This window comes from Ursus americanus, chromosome 9 (assembly GCF_024610735.1).
Source record: "Ursus americanus isolate L20-20 chromosome 9, mUrsAme1.1.p, whole genome shotgun sequence".
In the NCBI taxonomy this organism is placed as follows: domain Eukaryota; kingdom Metazoa; phylum Chordata; class Mammalia; order Carnivora; family Ursidae; genus Ursus; species Ursus americanus.
In genome coordinates this window covers 15,838,342-15,863,672 of record NC_142135.1, presented here as the reverse complement: position 1 = coordinate 15,863,672, position 25,331 = coordinate 15,838,342, and the positions used below count along the sequence as shown (strand labels likewise).

Sequence of the window (25,331 nt, the reverse complement as noted above, 5' to 3'; positions counted from 1 at the left end):
CAGCCTATACAGCTGTATAAAGTGGCCCTGGAAGAAACTATGTCTCATAAAATTCATCTCCCTTCCAGCCTCATGCTGTGTGACTAAAATGCCCTTTATAAACATTATCAATTTGCTGACATTTCTAAGTGAAGTATTCTCCTCCAAAAAGAAAAGTCACCAAGGTAAGAAAAAGGCTCTGGTGAATATTAGATAAATACCACAGCTCCTTGGATCACACTGTGTCTTCTCTGGACAATGGGAATTACCCAACAGAGATAAAATGACCTGATACACAGTTATCTCTGGGAAGAGAAGAGACTTGGTGCTGCGTGAGGTTCTGATGTTCCTCCTTCAGTCCACATGTTTGAGCATTACCCTAAAATCACCTTCAGCCTTTCATTGTTTACACTTAATAATGACTTTGTTCTGGGGCGCCTGGGTGGCTCAGTCGGTTAAGCGTCTGCCTTAGGCTCAGGTCATGATCCAGGGATCCTGGGATTGAGCTCTGCATTAGGCTTCTTGCTCAGTGGAGAGCCTGCTTCTCCCTCTCCCTCTCCTGCTCCCCCTGCTTGTGCTCTCTCACTCTGTCAAATAAATAAATAAAATCTTTAAAAACAAATAATGACTTTGTTCTCCTCTTATTTCTATTTTCATTAGGAACCTCTAAGTACATCCACACTTATTTGTTGGTTGACTAATGGTTGCCTTGTTCCTTAGAGCCTGGCTCTTACCAGATGAGCTGGTAAGAATGCATTGACAGGGCTGTGAGCAGGTGAGGTCTCAGAGGGAAGCACACACCTCAGGCTTACCGGGCATGCACCACTTGGAGATTGAGACACAAGTAAGAATGTCTGCTTGTTGGTTAAGATGGCATGCACCTGCCAACTAAGCCCAGGTACCCACTTCGGCACGTCTCAACTGTCTTTCCCTACCCACCAAATACATGGACATCAAAACTGCAATCAGAGGTTTGCTAGATCAGTGGGGATGCCGAGTTGTGTAGACTGATCCGTGAGATAATACATCTACCCAGAAACAGGAATGGTGATGCCTCTGGGGCAGCAGACACTCTCCACCGGACAGTGTTTGAAAAGCACAGCGACTCCTGGCTCTTTGAGGATTTTCTTTGTTCTATTCTTCAGCCTTACTCTCCCCCTTGGTTCCCACAATTTTTCACCAAACCATAAATTACAAGTGAATGGGTATCTGCTATGTGGGTTCCAAAGACTCCTGCTTGGTCTCCTTAGGATCAGGTCACCTGATTACGGTTTCTTACCGTTCCAGACTCCTGGGTTTCTCATCAGTGGATACTTGCTTGGTTTACACCATGATTGGGTTTTCCTGATTTAACTCCCAAACAGAAACTTGTCACCTGTGTTCGCAGGGAAACATCAAACTCACTGGCCCTTTCAGGTCTCCTTCCTTCTTTTAAAGGACTGCTGAGAGGACGAGACGACCCATGACATCCTCCTCAGCACGAGGAGCACTCAGCAAGCATTGGATCCTTTCCCCGGGGGAGCGAAGCGTGTATCAGAGCTCTGCACACCCAATCACGCCATCATAGGGGAAGGGGGAGATGTGGATGCCCCCGAGAGAACTTCTGTTGAGTGATTGTGGGGATCCAAATTCTAACCCAATCCCGACCCCCAAATGGGATCCAAATGTGGGAACACCTTGAGGGAGACTGTGGGAGTGGCAGGCCTGCCATGGATGCGGATCTTCGGGGGGGAGGGGGGGGGGAGGCGGCACTTTGTGCCCTGACCAGTGTCCAACCAGATAGGGACAGTGACTGACTCTCCCAGCTGACAGTGAAGTTCTGGCCAGTTTCCTCTCTACGAGAACCTCTATGAGGAGAATTACAAGATACTTCCCTCAAGGGACATTTCACCCGTGTGTGTCTGGGGTCCAATATGGAGCCCCATCCTGCATCCTCAAATCTGCAATCACTTACCACAGACAAATGGGACAGCTGGAGAGACTGACTGATGCCCGTGGTTCTACATTTTCCATCCGCAGCCTGTAAGCTTGAAACATGGTCTTCATGGAGAAAGCGATGCCCCTCGCCTTTAGGAATGAAGATAGAGAGCTGGGGTCCAAGGGCCTTCCCAGCGACTATGTTGGCAAACACAGTTCTGTGTGGAGCACCTATTGCATACCGGGAACTAGGTGTGGTGTTGTGTCTGTGTGATCTCAGGTCCCTACAACACCAGGGGGCAGGTAGGGGTAAGTAGCTGATCTGCTTAAGGATGACAGGTGGTAAGTGGCTAGACCAGGATTTGAACCCAGATCTGACAACCACTTTCGCTTGGCCAATCTGCCAAGCACCTGTAGGGAAAGACAGTAGCAGCACAAATGGTGTAAGATTTCCTAAACTTTGTAAACTGTGCTTGTTACTGGGCTCTGTCTGCTGTGTCTGTCCCCACTGTGATTAGTTAAGGAAAAAAACAAAACAAAATAAAAAACCTTCAAACAAGAGAAGCCCATCTGCTTGTCTTTAGTGTCAAGGAGAAGAGAAATCTCTCAGGATCAGTGGGGCCAGAAGTGGGGAAAGGCAACGTCTAAGGGGTGGGATTCTAGAACCTTTGGGAGACAAAATGGGAGAGTCTGGGCATCAGGCCAGAAGAAGCTGCACCCGAGGGGCTCAGTGGTAGAAAGACTCAGGCTGGCTCACACCTTCTCCCAAAAACAGAGAAATCCTGATGTGGAGAAAAGAGGGTCGAGGGCACTGATACTTGAGGGCCCTGTGGCCAATTCGTGGACTTTAGCATGACACACATGCAGGGTCATTGTCCTTTTTCAGAAAAAGTGATACTCTTTCAATTTTGACAATATTATTTATTTTTTAAAAGTCCCTTTGGTTGTTTTTATCCTGGAAACACCCGATCTGAGGCTGGGCCAAGGGAAACCACATTCAGGTGACCACTGGTCCTTTGGGTCACTTTAAGTTCTATTAGCCCAGAGCGTTTGGGGAGACAGGTCTGGCTCCTTATAATATATTGATCTCATAGGATAATTAGCTGTAACTGCCCCCCTTGGGTTAATCTTGGTGCCCTTGGTGTATGGACGACCTGATGCTATCAATGGGTCTGCTTCAATGGGATGGGTTCACAGCAGGGAAGAGCCCCTCTCTATGATGCCTCCAAATGGGGCCCATTAGTTAGGGGCAGCCAGCACCTGAACTCCAAGAAGGCACCACTTTCAAGATGCAGGGCCTCTCCTGCAAGTGCAGGAAGCCTTCCCTGATGGTTACCACCCATAATGGCCCCACCTTTCCACCCCCTGCCTTCCTCTCTCTCAGTCAGTATCTAACAGTTAAGGTGTAAGTGTGTCTGACTGTTCCAGAGGTATCTGCTTGACTTCTACTATAAATACTTCGAACTTCGGGAGGTGGATGAAAGTAGGGGGCTGTCTTGTGGTTGTTTCTATGCCCCACAGGCCAACCCCAGGATCCAGCTCACATTCACCAAATCTTAGCCAATTCTCTCAATTTCTGTGTGTCCTCAAAATGGCTTTCTGAAGACTCCTAGATGTAGGCCTGCTCCTGACATTCTTTTTCATGACTCCTAGTTTTCACTTATAGTATATGAACTCATAAAAATGAAGAGAGAGAAAGACAAAGACGAAGGAACAGTAACTAAGGTAGGAGAATTAATCCTGGAATTAAAACTGGTTCCTTGGGAGCACTCCTCTCCTGCACATAATAATCTCATTTTGATTAACATTGCCCCATTAGGGAACAGGTACAGTTTGAGTGCAGTAATGGAGAGATCAAATTTGGAACAGTCACTAAGCTGTCAATGCTCTTTGAAATATGTTTTCGACTTTCATTTCTGTCTGAGCCTCCACTGTTCTTCCAGCTCCCTCTGTGCTCTGAGCCAAGCCTGTGTCTCTCCATAGGAGAGATAGCCTGTGGGATGGGAAGACAATGGGCTTTAGGGTTTGATGGAAATGCATCTGAATCCTACCTCCATGTCCTAGGAATTAAGACTTTCCTTGCAGCGCTTCTGCCACGATTAAGGGAGTTAATAAATGTACATGTGCCAGTGCACACAGCAGTTGCTCAATACATGGAAATGGTTTGTTTCGATTCATATCATTGTAAACCCTGAACATACCTTGTCGTCACAGCTGCTTCTGCCCTGCATGCACACCTCTGCTGCTTGACATACTACCCGTCATTTCAGTCCTAGGTTAACTGATACCTCTTCCAGGAAGTGGTCCCTGATTTCCAAATCAAATAAGATATCACACATGAAAATATGACCATGTTGTTCGTCTAGTCAAAAACCACAGGGTGATTCTCCATTGCCTGTGGGACAAAATCCAGCCATCTCTAATGAGAACAACAAGGCCCTATATGATTTAACCCTTGCTTCCAGTCCTTCCCCAAACTCCACCCTTGTTTCACATTCCAATCATGCACACCTGCTGTGGCTTCCTGAATATAGCCAATCCCTCCTATTCCCCTACTGCTGGGGGCTGCACCATCAAACTCAGGTGGCTGAATCAACTTGCACTTGGATTTCTGGGACACAAGGCATGCAAGATGCAGGGTCCAGTCATAAAAGGACTCTGGGAAAGGTTCTTTCCTTTGGAGCACATGAAGAATCATGGCCAAGGTCCTTGAGGGTCTTTGCTTCTGCGTCTTGCAAATATAGCACTCTTGAGTTCATCTGAAGTCACCCTCATGATGACCGTGGAAGACGTGCTTGGGTCTCCATCTCCCAAACCAATCCATCTAGCCTGTCTGTCTGTCAGCAGCCTGGGGTCAAGGGAAAAGGCATCCCTCCCACAGGTAGATCAGAAATCCAGGGCTCTGTCATTGCTAGAGTACCGGGCAAGAGTGTGGCCCCCAGCAGAACCACATCTGGCTCAGACCAGACTTGTCATTTTCCAGTTCTGGGACGCTGGCTATGTCTCTGAACCCCCACTTCTTCATCTGGAGGAGGGGAATGGTCATAACATTCCAAACTGTTATGGGGAGGAGTGCCTGGCCTACAGCAGGTGTTCAATAAAATGTTTACTACAATTAGAATTTCTGAAAATAGTGGGCAACGTTTCCTCTGACATGGCCCTGGACCATAACAAGCATTTTGGGACTGGGTTTTATGCACTGCCTGAAGAGAATGATCCAACCACCTTGGATATATCTTTAGTTCAAACATTAAAAGGTCAAAGTTATGTCCTCCACTCTCATCCTTTCCCTCCAGAAGCCTCCCTGTGGAATATACTTTACCAAGTCTGTTAGGAGAGCCCCTGGAAGGAAGAATCTCTGTGTTCCAAGGAACATGTTCAAGAAGTCAACCTCTACAATTTTGATTCTTCAGAACTTTTTATATGATGTGTAGGTTATGGTATGGGAAGATCCAAGAACCTGGAGACAGAGGACCTGAGTTCTGTTCTAGGCCTGGCCCAGCTGTTAGCAGTTGAGCTGTGTGATTTTGGCTAAGTCACTTAGCCTCTCTGAGCTTCAGATTCCTCATCTGTACTACAAGAGTGTATACCTCACAAATAAGATAACGAGAGGGAAAGTGTTTTACAAACTACAAAGTATGTTCACGTGTAAGTTTCTTGGATTTATCTCTTTTCCTCTTGGCCTATTTTACTAGAGGTCAAAAATGTCTTATCTACAATTCCAAAATGCAAAAACATCTGAAAAACGATACCTTTTGTAACTCATTTGGCTGCAATACTTGACCTCAACTGATGTGAGTTATTTATAGACCTTATTTATCCTAGTCATGGTGAATATTCATATGTTTTACCATGGAAATAATGTATTTGAAAGTGCCATTCCAGTTACCCCTATGTGTGACAAGAATGCATGAGATATTCTGAAACACATCTGGACCCAAGAAGTTTGCTTAAAGAATTATGGATTTATATCCTAGGAATAGATCCTAAGCTGTCGTCATTCATGTACCATTTTCGTGACTTTTATCATATTCTTTTACCACCCGTATTATTATTTGCTTTATATATTTTAATGGACTCATTTTTTACTCATTTTTTTCAAATGAATCTTTTTTAAAAACACACAGTAAAACAAATACCTCATTATACATTAAAAATATTTTTCTATGCAATACCTCGATTCACCCTGCACATCACAGTGAACACACCCCACACTTCAGGCAACAGTGACCTCCAACTGGGACAACTATGTTAGCTCTTAAATAGAACACGAGTGATAAGGGCAACATCGCCAAGTTCAGACTCATCTTTGAGGCTCTCAATTATCATAAATATTCAGCAGTTCAATTCCATAGCTGCAGTCATGCTGTGAGCAGTGCTCTCAGTCACATCAGCTGTGAAGGTCTGTTGAGAAAAACCATGAACTAGCCAGTAGAAACAGATGACAGGTGAATCTCCTAACAGCTGAGGTGTGGGAAGTTCTCTCACAGATACTCTCATCGATTCTCATCTACACCAACAGCATCATTTAAAATAAAAACCGGGCTCACACGGGTTGAGAGCTTCCTCCAAGATCTCAGAGCCACAGGAAGAGCTGAGAATAAATTGAGGGGCCCGCTGCCAACCTAGGGTTTTCTGTGCCATATCGTAAGGTCTCTCGCCCACACCAAGTCAGTCCCAGCTGCTCATGGTGCTGCTCATGCCATTTTCTACGTCTGGGTAATATTCACAAAAGCTGCTGGGCTTTCATAAAACCAGCCTGCTCTCAGCCTCAAATAGTGCCCTCATGGCTTAGTTGTTATCCTTTGCCAGTTCATGAAAAGGCTCTGCAATGGTTGAATGGGTCTCACCAGGCTTTTAGGGGTTTTGAGAATCTTTAGAATGGACCAAGAAATATGTGTCTGTCAGCGTTTTCTACAAAACTGGGGGAATAGAAGTTGGTGGAACTGGGGCAGTGCCCAGATAATCTGTTCCAAGGCCACATAAAACAGCATGATTAAGCCTTTTGGCAAGTGTGTTCCAGAAACCACAATTTCTAGAAGAATCAAGAATTTCCCAGATTAGCTAAACAAGTAAAGGAAAGTCAGAGGTGATTCTCTTTTATTCATTTCACCAGAATTAATTACTAATAGTTCCAACTTTCCTCTTTTTTCCCATGTGTAAGATCATGAAAAGAGAATTACACTGGGAGTCCAGAGCCTGGGTCCTAAGTTGTGCCTGTGCCCCAGGACCTGTCTACCATCCATAGACCACAGAAGTGGCCTGCAGTGTAATCTGGAAATCAAGGTGCTGTGGTCAAACAGACATATGTTTTCGTCCTAGCTCTGCCCCTTTGGTCAAGTTCTTTAAATTTCTCTGAGTCCCTTCTTTCCTCATCTATGAAACTGACCTCAAAGATGTTAACGAGGATTAAGGATTAAATTGGATGTAAAACACTGAGCACAGCCCTGGTACAAAGTGAAAGGTAAATAAATGGTAGCTGTTGTTGCTGGTGTCAATTGGGATAATCTGGGCCTTCGAACTGAACTATATGAACAGGTATAATGAAAGGCTCTAGTTTTCAATGATTATAGATTTATTGCTCAGAACAGAATGACTGAGGAAGCATCATGCAGTTGACAGATAAGCTCATCACAATTCAATTTGCAAATGCATGAATTCTTCCAGCTTTGAGGAGCTATTCATAGTGCCTTGAAAGAAACAAAAAATCAACCAGCACAGCTTTAAATACGGCCAGTCATGGACTGTCAGTGGAAAAGGAAGTCAGGGCAAATGGGGATAAACATCATCAACAAATAATTATTATATTAGTCTGTGCCTTTGACTTTCAGGACAGAACATTTTACCCAGGTGTGTCCCTGATTTGAGTTTCACCAAGTTACTGTCCCTGGCTCTCCTTTCCTGGACGGAAACAGCCTAGAGTTAAGGAGCAAGAGGCCAGAGGAGACATGAGAAAACCATGCTAGTATTTTGTGAAATGGACTCAGCTGAACACCTGCATCAGGGTGACCTAGGTGTTAAAATGCACATCCCCCAGCCCCAAATGAATGAGACTCTCTGGGGTTGGGTGGGGGTAGAAAATACACATTTTTAACAAGCACTGTTGATGCAACCAAAACTTTGGGAACTACTGATTGTAGGCCATGTTACAATCATGCGACAAATGCCACACATTATTCATGTGCCGTCTCAGTAGGCAGAAACCCATGGCCCAGAAGCAGCAAAAAAACAAGCAAACAAACCATCCCAGGAATTGTATAGCCAAACAAACAGAGGTGAAAACAAAGTATAACAGTGGCCCAGGGCATGTGGGGTCAGCCTGCTTGGGGAGACACAGGGACAGGTGTCAAGAAGGTCTTCCCAAGTGCAAGTTCCACCTGCATATTTTTAGACAAAGTGCGTGCAGTATAGAGGTTACTGGGTAGACGCAGACAGGACGCACAAGCAGAACGAGTAACGTGGCGAAGCAGAGAGATGTGAGAGAGCCTCTGGCACATGTGAGGAGCCACAGTGATTCTTTCTGTGGCTGCAAGGCAGGGAATGAGATTTCGAGGGATAGCGGAAACTCTTCTTCTCAACTGTGCAACATTACAGATATGCTTGCCTTCCGCAGAGAAGAAAAGCCATTTGAAGTTTCTGGCATTAAAAAGCATAAACAAATCTCTAGGCTCTACTCTGACTTGATTTTTTTTCCCTTTTCCTAATTTTAAAGCACACTGGCATCCTACCCCAAATTTCAAGGATATGCTAAATATAGTCGGCTCTACCATAAGTTTCTTTCTTTGTCTTAAAGTCTCCGCTGTAACTAGCTTGGCCTCCTTGTGTGCTGCCATTTGGCTGTAAGCTCCTTAAGAGAAAAGATACCATGTCTTACTGTGTTTGGGATCCTCACTGCAATAGCCCTCCATCCTCACTGTCCTTTGGGGCTCTAAGTCCCTCTCCTAATTTAGCCCCAACCCACTGGATCACTCTCCTTGTTTGATCCCACATCCACTCCAAACCTAAATTCTTTCATTCCTTAGTCTGCAGAAAAAGGGGATCCTTTCTTTCCTGGGCCCCGAATTCACCCACACCCCACTCTAGTTTCAGGTCCAAATATGTGATGTGCATTCAGTTTGCACAGTGGCTGACTCAGGTCACCAGGCATGTGGTATTAGGCGCTTTGCTCAGTCTGTCACCACATCTTGATTGTCCTCTCCGTTGCTGGTTTTTCCTGGTTTGGAGAGTCACTGAATTTTAGGGCTGGAAAGAAACTCAAGTCTGTGGGCTCCAAACTGAATGCTATTTCCATTCTTCAACACTCCCAGATTTAGGACATCTGCCTTGTACGGACTCTGCAGCCCCGTCCACTGGATCCATTTACCTGTCCTCTCTCTTATCCTGGTGTCTCCAAAAGGCCCTCAGCTTTCACTCTTTACAGCTCTACTCTCTACCATCATTTACCTCCGATTTGATTCAATCTAGAAGTTTCCTCTCCTCCCAAAGTTACACTCAAAAACATTAACATGGAAAATTGCAACCATGATCTTGCTCTGGAAGGTCCTACGTGCTGTCTTTATTAAAATGGTAAAAATTTTCAAGATGCCACATTCACATTTTATATTGTGTACCTATGCCCTCATCCCTAACAAAACTATTTTGAACCACCCATAAATTACTTTCGGAAGAGGAGAATTCTTTACTGCGAGGACCTAGATGTCATTATTGTCTTTCCTTGAGAGTACAATAGAACAGCTTCTGGTCCAGTGGGTGGGTGTGAAACTAAAATTAATTCCTTTGCGTCAAGGTGCTTTGTGAACTGCATCAGACTCGATACCTGTCAGGCACCACCATGGTCATAATTCCACTTGGTCCCTGATAGTACCAGGAGTGCTGAAAGTAGCCTGACCGCCCTGCACACCCAGAACTTCCCCTGGGTCTGAGGAGCAGGAGCTGCCATCTAGATTTCATTTCTACTTGCAATCTTCCAATGGGCAGAGCCACAATATTAAGGGAGTGCATGCATACTTCTTTTTTTTCTAACTCCTCCTTCTTTCCTGATGTTTCCATCCTTCCCCTCTATCATCCAATCTTCCTTTTGGGCTCTAACTACAAAATTTCCATTCCTCCAGCTCCATCCCAACCTAGTATTCTTTCATCTTTCACTGGCCGTACCATTTCTGCAGCATCCGGATGCTACCAATTTCAATATCTATTCTTTTTTCTTCAGCTTTGGTGTAATTTTGAGAAATAAACTCTTGAGAGCTGAGAGAGATGGGCTATTTTTATTTGAAGCAAAATCCATCACTGGAACTGCTATCTGAGGTAAAGAAAAAGACTTTGGAAAACAAGGCATTCAATTATTCCCATAGCAACAAGGGAATCATGCATTGCTGTATGGCCCAATAGATGTTTATGGAAATGCCAACACCTACAAAAGGATTATAAAGCAACAAGCATAGGAATTAGAGGCCAAGGATCTAGACAACAGAGAACCACCTCTGTCATTCACCGTGTATGACCCTGAAGTTCTCAGAATTCAACTCCTTGCCTGTGAAATGGGGTACGGAATACCTGTGTGTTCAACGTTGTTGTCTTAGCCAAATGGGATAATCTGTATGAAATTTCTTTGTCAACTAGAGAGCTCTAGATATATTACGATCACTCCATTTGGGCAGATAATGCTGAGGTTTTGAGGTGACAGCAACCAAAGATGGATGATCAAGTAAGGTGCACACACACCAGGCTTTCTGGACCATGCTCGAGGTGGGGGAAATTCAGACAAAAGCCATAGCAGGTGTGTGAACCTGCTTCCCACTGCATTTGAACAGCATTCAAGGACCCAGCACGGCCAAACTTCAGGCACTGGAAGAGAAACCTCAGTCTTTAGGCTGTGGGGCTTTTAAGTTGCATGGCAGAGAGAATACAGACCCCTCACATGGTGTGCTCAACAGCTAGAGTCCAAACCTGTGGTCCCAGCTACGGTGTGGCAGAACCTTGGCACTGTCCGTCATTACTTCAGCACTCATCAGTTGAAGAATCAGGCTGGGTTCTACCATAAGTTCGTTTGCTTGTCTTAAACTTTCAGCTGTAACTGGTTTCTATGGAGTTTTTCAGAGGCCAGCCTGTGAGGAATCAGTCCGGGATAAGGTAGCCCTTACTTTTCAGTAGATTAATAAAAAAATACTCCTTTTTCCCCCCAATATGAGTTCTAAACTTTTTGAGTTTAGATAAAACTTTTTGAGTTGAAGATAAAAATAGCAGGCTTACTGGGGATAAAGGGTAGGGTGGAAATATGGGTGAGGTATACAGCAGCAACAATGAGCTTGCTAGTTCTTCAGCCCAGAATTAGGCAGACCAGCTATCAAGTCACAAGCATCTTTTATAAACCATGGGCCTTTCTGGGCAGGAGCAAAATGTTTTTTTAATAAAATTACCAAGTGATCCATTTCTCTGCAGAGAAGCAGATCCCAAAGGAAACCCAGTAAGTAATGACAAATTCCCCCCAATCCAACCATCGTGAGTAAAATATGGTAGATACACACAGCCCAGGGGAGGGGAGGAGTCAAGCTAGTAATTGAGAAAGGCTAAAACTATTAAAATAGATAGCTCATAAAGAAATAAATGCCATGAGATGAAATATCTCCTCTTAATCAATTTTGAAGAATCCAGTGAACTGCAGTCAATCCTATTTCACAAGAGAAAGGAGGTGTGTCTGAAGTTTTCCACTAAATGGAAGTCCCATTTCCCCCCCATGGATGTTTAGTATAACTTAAGACAATAGCTATCCAAATGACAATGCCATTTTCATGCAAAGTCTCATTCCATCTTAAAATAAGTCTGTGAGGAATAATAATAGTGTCTAGTACTCAATTTGCAGATGAGCTAAATGACCAGGATCAAACAACTAGTGAACAGAAGACGTGGGACTTAGATTTAAACATTATTTCAGTGAAACTATAGGCATTTCGTAGGACCTCATCAGCTTTAAAGAACATGCAAGAAAACTATTGGGAGGCTCTAAATCATTGTACTTCAGCGCAGTTATTTTAAGGGTAGTAGTGCTGCAAATAACCTCAAAGCCATGTGTTTGATCTGCGTTATCTTTTGGTTGCTTAACTTCATCAAAGGTATGTCTGATGGACTGAGATTTCAATACTTAAAGCCACACAATAAAGGTCCAAAGAGAGAGAAAGTAGAATGTTTTCACTTTCCCATTATTCCTCAGCTCAAATATATTCAACAGATTCCTCTTAAAAAAAAAATTTAACCACCAAATTGAAGACCGGAGAGACTCCTGAAAACTGCTATCTTCACAACCACCATTTACTGAGCACATTTTATAAGCCAAGCATTTCACAAGGCATTACAAATATATAATTTCAATCCTTACAGCTCTAAAGAGAGATATTATTGTGTCAATTTTATAAATGGGGACACTCAGACTTCAGGGAGGCTAGTCGTTGTGTGTGAGCTCCCCCAGGTAGGAACTGATCGGTTTAGAACTGCGGGTTTCTGGGCGACAAATACTAAAATACGGCTTCAGAAAAGTTAAGGACTTTGCAGCCGTGAAAGTAGATCTTCCGCTATGACCACTGCCAGGTCTATCAGCGGCACCCACTCCCCTGGAGGCTCAGAGGCTGAAGGCTTAAAAAGCACACTGCAAATGGGTGAGTAGTTTAAATCCACCCATGTCTTTTTAATGAGTTTACAACTCCCTTACCAAGCCTTCAGAGGTTCAAAATTAATACAGAGCTAATAAAAAACCCGGGCAGAAAGAGGGAAAACGCGTAATATGGAATCATGATAAATACCAAGGACCCAACGACACATTAGATACACAGCATTTGCCTCAATGTTGAGGCATGACACAATAGATGTGAAACAATGTGCTAATGGTATTCACAGGGAGCCATGGAATCGTGAAAGATTTAACTCATTGATTTAAACCGAATTAATGTCTTGCCCTTTAAGATTGTTATAGTTCATTTATATTTTTCCTGAATTGGAAGGATGCAATATTTTTATTTAAAAGGTTACTGACATGAAGTCTTACTGCAGAGTAAAGATGAACCAATATGATGTGTCAAGCTTTGTTCCCCAATGTTGAATTATATAAAAACAAAAAACTATAATAAAATGCATTACGAGAACCTAACAGCATCACTGTGATCCATGTACGTCACTCACTTAGATTTACAGAATTCTAGAGCAGAGTACCCAAAGGTCGTCCATCTTCCTGACAGCAGAAGATCCTCAAAAAAAGGACTTGGATTTCATGATTCTCTTGACCCACTTCTCTCATGATCTGGTTCATTACTGGGCACCAAACACATAATGGTAGAAGTGAGTGTAGAAAATATTTTTTTCTGAATTGCATTTTGAATTTCTAAATTTTGCAGAGACAAAGAGAAAAGCTGAATCTTAAATTACTAAGTGAAACTATTTATTAGCCGTCTGAGTGGGAAGAATATTGCAGGAAGATATAATTATAAAACCTGAACGTAGCTGGGATCCAGCTTAGTGTTCAGCCTGTTTTTAAATATGCCAAATATCAGATGGCATGCAAAGGGTAATGTGTTAATAGCAGACAGACAAAACACTGGCTACAATTTCCAGGAAAGATTCAAGAATTTGGACTAAGCTTTTGGCAGAACCACTCAACAAAACACTTTTTCTCTCGAAATCCAACTGCTTAGAAATAGAAAGGACTTGAAGGAAATGAGGAAAGTTTTTTTTAAGCACCTTAAGCATTGTTCTTTTTAAATCTTTCATTTTCTACACAGAGAAAAATAAATACAAAAAGGAGGATACCGACCACAGAACGTTTACTTTGTAAATTTAAAGCCCCTAAGTTATCCACCCTCTCTCCAATTGCCTGTAACAACGCAATCCTATAAAATTTGAAGAAAAAGAGCCTAGAATACGGAATCAGAAGAGTTGTATTTAAGTAAAGGTCTAGGGGCACCTGGGTCGCTCAGTCGGTTAAGGGTCTGCCTTCAGCTTGGGTCATGATCCCAGGGTCCTGGGATTGAGTCCCAGGTGTCCAGCTCCCTGCTCAGCGGGGAGTCTGCTTCTCCCTCTCCCTCTGCTTGTGCTGTTTTGCTCCCTCTTCCTCTCAAGTAAATAAATAAAATCTTTCTTAAAAAATTAAATAAATGTCTAGCTGCTTAAAGAGCTTTGCAACTGTTCTCATCTATAAAATTGGGGATCGTATTACCTTTCCTTCTTTGCCAAAAAAAAAAAAATGCTGTGATTATTAAGATATTCTGATGACTCATCAGTGGTTGCTATTTGCTTTTGCCTGCTCTGGAGATTATGGTTTTAAATGCTTTGTAATATATCTTTTCTACCCTACTACTGCAATGATGCCTTTCAACTTAAGCTTTTTTCCACTGACTTTTTATTTCTCTTAGCATCCAGGAAAAAAATCAAAACTTATTACACAGTGCGCAAAGGTCTGCGATAGATGCAAAGAAAAACATGAAGATAAATAAGATCTGATTCCTACCTTCAAGGAACTTATAACAGAAAGGATACAGGTACAAAAAACATGCCTGCGTTAATAAGGCATTATCTGGAAGACTAGATCATTGCAATAATGGTCTCTAATGAATAATGCCTTCCTGTGTCCATGTCCCTTTACGGTATGACATGGCCATTTCCCACACTAAAAGGATAGAGTCAACTTCTCAATTCCCTTGAATTTGGGCTGGTTTTGTAACTTGTCTTGACCAAGGGAGGGTGGCAGGAGTTGCATGGCATAAAATCTGGAGCGTAGGCATTAGGAGACCTCATGGTTTCTACTCTTACTCTCTTGGAACCCAACTGTCATGTAAGGAAGATTTGGTTAGACTAAGAATTGATAAGAAAACATGTGGTGAGAGAGATCCTAGTCTTCCATCCGTCTGTGCCCAAACCATCTTAAACCCTCCAGGTTCTGCCAACTCACCAGCTGACTGCAGCCATACAACTGAACCTAGGCAAGACCAGCAGAGAAATTGCCCAGACAGCACACAGAAATGTGAGAAATAGTAATTTATTGGTTTTAGCCTGTAAGTTTTAGAATAATGGATAACTGAGATATCTGATAAGTACTATAATGGACATGAAAAGTGATTTGGGAACAAAGAAGAGTTAGAAATTATTTCCTGCTCAGAGGATGTGGGGTGACAGTTAAAGACAACTTTATAACAACGAGTTTTAATGTTTTTCCTTTTTTTCTTTTTGTGGGCGGCTATTTTTAATACAACTTTATCACAAATATTTATAAATTTGATGAGTCTTGGCATGTGTCATCATCATAATCAAGATAAAGAATGCATCCATCACCCACAAGTTTCCTAAGTGGTTGTACCATTTTACATCCCTACCAGCAGTGTTATTATGTACCAGCTGTCCCACAGCCTCATCAACCCTTGATATAGTATTTTTTTCAATTTTAGCCATTCTAGTGAGTGTGGTTTTAATTTGTATTTTCATGACTAATGACATTGAGCATCTTTTCATGTGCTAATATGCCATCTGTATATCAGGTATGGGTGTTTTGTCAATTTATTTTTTCATCTATTGAGATGACCATATAGAGAAAATATGTCCTTAAATATTCATAATTTTCTTTCTTCCTCCCATTCTCTACCTCCCCTCTTTCTGAGATTCCACCTACACATTTTTAAAGGCATTTCATTGTGCCCACATGCCTCCAAAGGTTGTTCCATTACTTTCTTCTTCCTATGCTTCAGTGTGTATTGTTTCCTATCGACCTATCTTGCAGGTCACTAATTCTGTCTTTTGTGTGCAAATCCACTGTTGTATCTGTCTAATGTGTTGTTAATTCCAGATATTGTATGCAGTTATAGAATGTCCATTTTTTATTAATTTTATAGAATAACTTAATGATGAAAGCCTCTACCATTTTCCCCCCTGTAACTTTCCTCAAACAAAAATAACATAGTTATCACTATATTGTACACCTGAAACTAATATAAACATCACATGTTAACTATACTGAAATTAAAATTTAAAAAAAAAGAGGGGCCCCTGGGTGGTGCAGTTAAGCATCTGACTCTTGGTTTCAGCTCAGGTCATGATTTCGGTGTCTTGCGATCAAGCCTCACATAGGGCTCTGAGCTCAGCGAGGAGTCTGCTAAAGTTTCTCTATCCCTCTCCCTCTGTCCTTCCCTGCGCTCTTTCTCTCTCAAAATAAATAAATATTTTGTTTTAATTTTTAAAAAAGAAAGAAAAATAACGTATTTTAGAGTTCTTGTCAGCTAACTCCATTATCTGGATTATCTGTGGGTCTGTTTCTTGTATCTCTTTTTTGCTTAGTTTTTGGTCATGTGGTCCTATCTTTTGGCATGTCTCAGAATCTTCAATTAATTTTCAGGTGTTATACATAAAAGTTTTACAGGCTTCTGGTGATATCTTCCTCCAGAGAGGTTCATCCTTCCTTTTGCTTGGACAATACAGTGCTCACCCTAATTCAGCTAGAAATCATGATAAATCAAGGCAGAGTTGCAAACCTTGGTATAAGGTTTCTTCTACCTTTGCCCTAGCCTTCAGAATTTTCAAATGATAACCCAGGCTGTTCCCCATATCCCCTTCTTCTAGCAGGTTCTGAATTTAATCTTTGTTTCATAAGGCTCTCTGCTTAATTTTGTCTTCTGTCCTAAATAGCTCTACAATTTTGCAAATTTTCTGAGAGGGAATTACATATGCTTGAGGCTTCTGTATATCTCTACCAAAAGCTCTCTTGGTTTCTGTCCCCTAGAAGCAAGACTTAAAATACACAAACCAAAATTATCAGCCTCCTGACTGCAAACAGAATGGACAAAAGCCCCTAAGCTAAAAGCAGCTTTAGAAGTCAACTCACTTCTTTTTTTTTTTTTTTTAAAGATTTTATTTATTTATTCGACAGAGATAGAGACAGCCAGCTAGAGAGGGAACACAAGCAGGGGGAGTGGGAGAGGAAGAAGCAGGCTCACAGCGGAGGAGCCTGATGTGGGGCTCGATCCCATAACGCTGGGATCACGCCCTGAGCCGAAGGCAGATGCTTAACCGCTGTGCCACCCAGGCGCCCCGCAGTCAACTCACTTCTAAAATGTTCACTCCTCTCTGGAGTCCCGGCTAGGAAGGTTTCCACTGCCTTCAAATAGATGAGCCGAGAGATGGTGGTGGTGGACTTAATAATTTCTAGCAACTAGTGATGGTTGATGGTTGTATTGCTTATTCTTTCCCTTTCTGAAGAGAAGTGGGTATTGCATCCTTGGTGTGTAGGGGCAGATACTTTTTTCATTTATAGGGTATCTGATATCAGTGATCCAGTTTAAAACTTTACACATATAGTATATTCCTGGAGTTGAATGCAGTCTCTGTATGGAAACTCGAGCCCACTCCCCTGTGGATGGGTGTTTTCCATACAGAGAAAAAGGTAGTAGCTAAAATGGTAGATTGTGATACACAGCTAGGCTTTCCCCAAAATGTCCTTCCCTTCTTTCAACTTTTGGCTATATATTCAGCCATACAGATGGGGAGATTTACAAGCATCTCTTTCAGGTCAGTGTTCATATGATGGAGGTCTGATACATAAGTAGATGTGTCATGTGGCAACTTAAAAGTTTGTTCAAGCCCTTTCCTTCCTAGTTCCTTCTTCCTGGACAGACTGCAGATGTGATAGCTGGAGCTGAAGCAGCCATTTAAGATCATGAAGTGACTACTGAAAACAAAAACTAATTACATGAATGAAGCAGAAGGATGGAAATCTGGGCTTTGCTACTTTGTGGAACATAACCCTTATACTAGCCCTGGACAACATACCACAACAATTTTATATGAGAGAGAAATAAATGTCCATCTTGTTTCAGCTACTGTTATTTTGGGGTTTTGTTACTTACAGCTAAACCTAAACTAATTAGGAAAGTTCAGGATGGCAGTTCTCGAAGTATGAAAGTGTGGTCTGCAGATTCCTAGGGAGTATGTGAGGTTAAAACTATTTTCATAATATACTAAAACCTTATTTACCTTTTTCACAGTGGTGATATGTTCACTGATGGTGCAAAAGCCATGATGAGAAAAAGCACCAACATTAGAATGAATAAAGACATTAGTAATCATTGTATTCTTCAATGCCATGCACTTGCAGCTGGGGGAGAGGGAGAAGAAAAGCTTCACTCAGTGTCCTTCAAAAAGCAGTAAAAATTATTTTAAATATTGACTGTTGAGTGTCTTTTTAATATTCTGTATGAAATGGCAAATGTGCACAAAGTACTTCTGGGGATACCAAAATATGACGGTTGTCTTGGAGAAAAGCAATTATGAGATTGTTTTGTGAGATAAACTTGGTTATTCAGATGTGCATATTTGGCAGATATTTCCTCAAACATGAATGAAGTGAACTGTCAGTTCAAGGAAAATTAATGGTATGTGTTCCCAATGATAAAATTTAAGCTTTCACGTGAAAACCACCATTTTGGGAAACATGTATCTGCCGTCTGAATTTGAAAGCTTCCCAATACTTAAAAGGTGCTTTTTAAAATGATATCACTGGTCATATTATACATGATTTTTAAATTTTATGTGGGAAATGTATTAACATTGGGAAGATCTGCATAATTTGGTGAACCAATAATTTCCAAATGCTGAATGCATGGTGTTATAAAATCATGCAGTGACAAATGTTCAGTCAAAGTGTAAGGTAGAGCAACAGGTTTTTATGTAACCCAGTGCAAAATTTCACTAATATGGTTTTGAATTCTACAGTGCAATGAACCATGTAGAAATTATCCCTTGTACGGTGTTAGTGTCCAAGAATAAATCTACAGTCATATAAAAAGGTTATTAAAATATTCTTCCTTTTTCCAACTATATATTTGTGTGAGGCAAAATCTTCTTCATATACTTCAAACAAACAAATATCAAACAGATTGAATGAAGAAACAGATATGAGAATCCAGCTGTCTTCTCGCAAGCCAGGCATTGAAGAGATCTGTCAAAAATGTAAAACAATGCTACTCTTCTCACTAAATTATACTTTTAGAAAATAATCTTCATAAAATGTGTTATCATTTATGTTAACATGAAATTGGTTTATTGTTATTTTTAAATAAATTGTAAATAGTTTTGTAATTTGTCAGTTTTAATTTCTAATGCAATAAATATGTTTATAACCTTCATAAACAAGCTCTTTGAGGACCTTAATATTTTTTTTCAGAGCTTTACAGCAGTCTTGAGACCAAAAAGTTTTAAAATCTTTGGTTTGTGATACTGAGAGAATTTGAGATACAATTACAAAGCTGTCCTCTGTGAAATAATGAGATCAGGAAAAGCACCAGCAAGCTCAGAGTTGGGTAAATAATGCCCTACTCAGAAAAAAGAGGAGTGCAGATAGGTTCTAGGAATTGTAGACTAATATACTTGATATTAATCCTCAGGGGAAAAATTAGAACAGATTAAACAGAAAGTAAAGTGGTCGCCACTGGCTCCCAACACAAGTTCACTAAGAATAAATCATGCCAAACCAAAAAATGTTTGTTTCCTTGATAACCAGTAGAACAGGAGATATATACATACCATATTTCCAATTAAGCATTTGACTATCTGTTACAAAACAATGGACGGGAGAACTGCCAGTAGAAGATGGACCATGAACGAATCTACCTGAAGCAAAATGTGGGAAGTTCAAAAATGATACAGAACATGACCCAGGGAAGTGTTTAGTACTGATACAGAATGGGCTGGGAGTCAAGTCAGAATTCAAGTTCCTAGAGAGAAGTGCACAGCGACGTGGGTGGCAAGGATTGACCCATTAAACAAATATCTACTGTACGCTCACCATGTTTCAGGCACTGTACAAAGCATTACAGATAGAAAACTGAACAAGTTGGATGAAACCTGTCCTTTGTGGCACTGACATTTGAAGTACAGTCAGATCTTTTCCTTCTTATGAAATGGGGGTATGAATTAGTATGGAAGAAAGAACAGTTAAAACTGTTAACCATAAAATGAACTAAAAATTAATTTAGATTTTTTTCTCCTCCCAACTGGGTGTAAGGGAGAAAAAATGTTTGACCTATATACTTTAAAAACAGCAGCACAGGACATAATATATATTATAAAAACTGCATTTCCATTAGTCTGAGGTTGGGGAAAACACGAGAAAATAAGAAAGAAAACAAATGCTCTTGAGACAAAAGGTAAAGAGATGCAGAATAACCACAATTGTGCAGGAATGGTGATGGTAGGGTTGACAAGCAGGAGAGAAAAATTGTAATTCTAATTAAAGTACCCCCAGTTTTTTTTTTTTCAACTAACTCTCTTGAACTCCATGTATATCTAGCATTTGCCTAACTATTTTATAATGGTAAAGCAGTACACAAATGTATAGCTTTCATATTAGCAAATACCAAATCTTTACTGAATTTCACAATTCTCACAGAAAATTCCTTTATCAAACAGTTTTGAAGGTTCACCCCATCTCCCCTCAAAAGTAGTTTCTTTGACTTTAACTCTTCAGTCACCATTCTCACATTCTATTCCTGTAAACAAAAAGTTTGACTTGGACTTGTAGTTGTGGGGAAATCATGCAATCTCTCAGGTGCCTACTCTTTTTAGTGGGTGTCATTAAAAAAATTGTTCAAATTTCTTTCATTCATAAACCTGTCAATGGCATTAACATATTTGATGTCATAAATTTTAATATAAAAACCAATACACAACACTCTGTGTCATACTGCTGTCAACACAAGATTGGTAGACACTAAAAGTCCTGAAGCTTCAAAATTAAAATGTATGTCCTTGCTTTAAGTAGTACTCCATTTCTAAGTTAAAGAAGAAAAACCAATTTCAGTGTTCCAACTCATATACCAATAGCATTTATAGCTTTGGTAAAAACAAGTGATCTGTTAGATTTCATTATGAGCACAGAACAAACTCTAAATAATTTGCGGATGGGTTATCCACAGACTTTATGAATTCCCAGGTAGCTTCCCCAGGCTTCTGGGCCATTTCCCTCTACTGCTGTCAGTAAATATGCAGGGAAAATGAATTTTTCGTTTAATGCGAAACAAACGAAAAAAATCTTACAATACATTCGAAAGTGAAATATATCTCACATGTCTGAGATTTTCTTAACACGTACTGTTAACGTTCTCACTTCTTTCGGGTCTTCCCTGACCACTCTATAAAAATAAACCTTCACATATGACCACCAGTACTCTCCATGCCCCTTACTTTGTTTCATTTATCTCTAGAACTTATCACTGTCTGCAATAAAAAATATTTAAGCGCATATTTGCCCCACCGACACCCCCCACCCCAGAATAAACTTCATGAGAATGAGGATGTTCTGGCTGTTCCCTCAGTTCCTTGAGCAGTTCTTAGCACACGGTATGCACAGAATTTCTTAAATGAACCTGAGATTATAAGCACAATTCCCTTAGGTTATCGGTAAGAAAACAACTCCACAAATCTGAAGGTAAAAGGGAACCTAAGCAGAGAAGAGACATTACAAAGTCCATACAACTGATGCCTATTACATAGTAACTAAGAGCACAGGCTTTAAACTTGGACAAAGTTGGATTCCAGTCCACTTATTAGTAGTGACCTCACAGGTCTAGTACTAACTCTCCATATAAAATTTATCCAGTATAAAATAGGGATAATAATAGCACCAACTTAATGTTGTTATTTAAAGTGGTTAAATGGGACAAAGTATGTAAAATACTTACACAGCAGCAAGTAAGTGCTTAATAAAAGGGAGATAATATTATTATCATCATTATCACCATCATCATCTCACTCAGGTTCCACAGCCTAATATTTCCCAAAAAATTCCTGGTAAGACTGGCTATCTAGTTGCTCAGTCTACACAGCTGAGAAGTGGCAAATTAGACAGAGAATGGAGTTGCCAAAAGCGAGAGCAGTAAAAAGTTGGGAGGAAAATGGAAGTTTTCCTGAGGCACTGCATTACAGCACAATAATAATGTCCATGGAGATGGTATTTAGCCACTAAGAAAAAGATGACATTATATTTAATACATTCTTTAAGATGGGAAGAAAATATAATTCTAAAATTAGGAAGATTTACTTCAAAATGGTTTACACAAAATTTTTGTGTGAAAGATAAACTTCCATTACCTTCAAAATTCACCTCCTACAGAAAAGGAGTAAATGAGGCGTTATTCTACAGATGGCTTGGATATCTCTGCTGTAAAGACCCATCATTGTGATTTATGCCAATCTCTCTAGTGTTATTTTTGACATCCTATTAAAGATCAAACTGTCTCAAAATAGGATCATTCTTCTCTCATAATCTGTAATGGATCTCCAGTGTGGATTTCAGGGAGGTACTAAATAGCTCCATTTAACTGTCTCAGTGACATTGCTACAACCCTGTAAAAAATCTGCATTTATTTATTCTATTTCCTTTAGTGACAGAATAACCAGAGCCCTCTCTTAGAGATTAGGAAGAAAATAAAATTTCAAGATCAAAACCACATTCCAAATTTCTTAAAAGATATTTTTTTGTTCAATTCCTTTGTAAAAACATTGGTCACCGTTTAACATACAGTGGCAACAAAATGCACCCAATTCACATGCATCAACAAGTCAATAAATCATAATACACAGACAACATGAATTTCAAACAAACAATACTAAAGTAGCTCATGTTGTATTTAACTATAGTTATGGTGCTTCCAATAAAGAAATTACTAATATGAGAAATAAGATTCCAGTTTCAATCTGAAATAAGGTTATCTGTGACAAGTACCATGAAGCAATGATTTTATGAAGTCATTATCTTAAAGGGAACCACTTTTCAGAAATCACTTTGTGCAAAGCACCAATACTCATGTAGAATAAGATCTTGAAAAGATGTGTACCTTAGGTTAAGGACGAAAGGGCTCCATTTTTTGAAAGTTAATTATTTGAATGATTCAAATATTTATTATGCCCCCAAATTAAAACATCTTTCAACACGTAGGTTATATATGCTATGTTTTGACCTTAAATAATTGTGCAGATGTTCAGCTAAACTGAAAGGTTCTGAGGACTGGATTATTTTCAAGAGCAAAAAGTGAAAACCAATAATCAAAGCCCTTTCTAAACTCACAGGAAAGGATTCTGGATATGGGGTTTAATTAATAAGAAGAAAATTTAAGCACCACAATAAAATAGTTTTTAGAAAACAGAAAGGACTGGCAATATACAAGTTAGGAACAAATGCACTTAGACATCTAAAAAAATTGTTTAAATAAGCACTCCAATCCTATTAGCTAAAATAATTAAAAAATTCTTTTTGGTGTGTATGTAGTACTACATGGAAGATAAAAACCACAATTCTGTTTGAGAAGTTCTATAATTCTAATTTGATCAAATGAGACTATTGTATTATTGTACATAATAAGAATGTCATATATTTATTTTTATATTATATGATTTATTTTCTTCTTTTCTCTCAAAAATCTATGATTAAAGGATAGCTCTAAATTATTTTGAAGTGCACAGAGGGTAATTTATGACAAATTGCCTTGTGGGAAAAAAGAGCCCCTCTGAAAATAAGAGGTCAAAGTAAATATGTGCAAATGAAATTTTAAACTAAGGTAACTATAAATACAGCCATCTTAGAAGCTTCCCTTCTTTTGCATCTATTTAGCAACAAAAACAATTTCAGTGGCCCAAACAGTTATTTTAATTTCGGTTTTTTCTCCTCCATGATGTGTTTACTCTTACAACTAAGAGTAATTTTTTAGCATATACAACAGACCACATGCTAACAAACTTTAAGGGCTCATAAAATTAGACTTCATGACTCATATATAGTTGTACTATATATATCAGATGTGCAAGGCTGAAAATAAGCAATTTCAACCTAGAATATTATTTAAACATCACAAAAGAAGAAAAAAAGACCAAAAAAAAAATTTCTCCTCACGTAACTTCTGACTACTAGACTATTCATAGCAAAAAAGCAAAATATAAAATATTTAGTCTTCATCTCAAAGTAAGTTATCCAGAAATAAAACTCACTAAACAAGATAAGACATCAGGATTATGAGTATGGAGTACTCAGATTCATCAATTCAGATGAGAAGATGCTTTGGGGAAAAAGAAATCCATCCCAAACAATAGAATTTGTATCTCCTTAACCTTCCAAACATGACTTCAACTTCATCAGTTATACCATAAGCGTTCTCAGCCGTTCCTATTTTCTTTTTCTCTAAAAAAATTTTTTAGCCTCTTAATTTCCAAGTGTCATGTCAAACCCCTTATTTTACCCTAATTCTACAGTCCCCATTTATAAAAGACCCTAAAACAATCATTTGCTTCCCCTTTGGAGCAGAAGCTACCATGTAACGATTCAAAATTGAGAAATTAAAGATTAAAAAAATCAACTGAAAATAACACACTGATTAACATATACGGTTTTATGTAGTAGGGACACCACATTAATTACTCATTCTGATTAACCTCTGGCTCTTGAGACAGTGAGGTCAGAAAATTAAAATGAGTCAAAGATACTTAAAATACTTAAAGTGTGTGTCTATCTTGAATTAAGAGTTTAAAAAATGACAAAAATGATATGATTGTAAATGTTCAACGTAAAACAGTACAAAATTGATGTTGCCAAATAGAGTTAAAAAAAAAACCTTTAACTTATATTAAACATTTTAAGTAATGTGGCAAAAATCTCAAGGCTGAGTTGTAACTTAGAGAACAACAGCGACGACAGAAGATCCTTTCATGCATGCACACACATGAAGTAACAAATACGCAAACCCCAACTCAGTACAGTACGTCAATGACTGATACTTAAATGATATTTTGATATAGAAAGAAAGAGAAAAAGGTAAAATGTTGACTGCCATTGATGAAAAAGCATTTCAACAATTTACACAAAATGGATACTAAACATTTTTTTAAAAAGATGTCCTAAGAAAACCAAGCCACAATAAGTTAGTGTTTTCCATAATACATGCTGAATTATTTGATCCCATATCTATACACTGTTATTGTCTTAACTCCTAAATGTTGTGACAGCATATTTAGTAATTGAGGTACATTAGTTTACATCTTTTTATAGATATTCTAAGAGGGTTAATTTTTCTTTTCCAGTTTTTCATCTTCTTCACCTCCTCCAAAGAAAAGCAAAGGAAACATTCCTAGAATGCAGCCAATAGTCACCCCAACAGCTTTGCCCTAAGGAAACAAAAGAAAACATTTTTTGAAAGTTATTTTATCCCCGAAAGAAGAATCCTTGCCTAAGTATCTACAATAAACAATTATTATGTATTATGAAATTCAATTGTAATTGCATTTCTTTTGATCACAGTAACTTAAATATAAAAATAAGCCACATAGGACAAAGGAGGCAAGAATATGCAATGGAGAAAAGATAGTCTCATAAATGGTGTTGGGAAAACTGAACAGCTACAGGCAAAAGAATGAAACTGGACCAC

General features: G+C 39.6%; 1 protein-coding gene across 6 annotated transcripts in view; it reads right to left on the bottom strand.

Moving 5' to 3' along the window:
* The window catches only part of TMEM65 (transmembrane protein 65), a 188,883-nt gene that overhangs the window by 107,316 nt on the left and 56,236 nt on the right, over positions 1-25,331 (bottom strand). For 4 of the 6 annotated variants that reach the window (XM_045805678.2, XM_087864632.1, XM_045805676.2 and 1 more), the window contains one exon: positions 20,913-25,071. The exons of the other annotated variants lie outside the window; for them this stretch is intronic. In XM_045805678.2, the coding sequence (XP_045661634.1) occupies positions 24,970-25,071 (102 nt within the window). In that variant the 3' untranslated portion in view covers positions 20,913-24,969. Of the gene's footprint in view, positions 1-20,912; positions 25,072-25,331 lie in introns of those variants that run through there. 6 annotated transcript variants of the gene reach the window in all.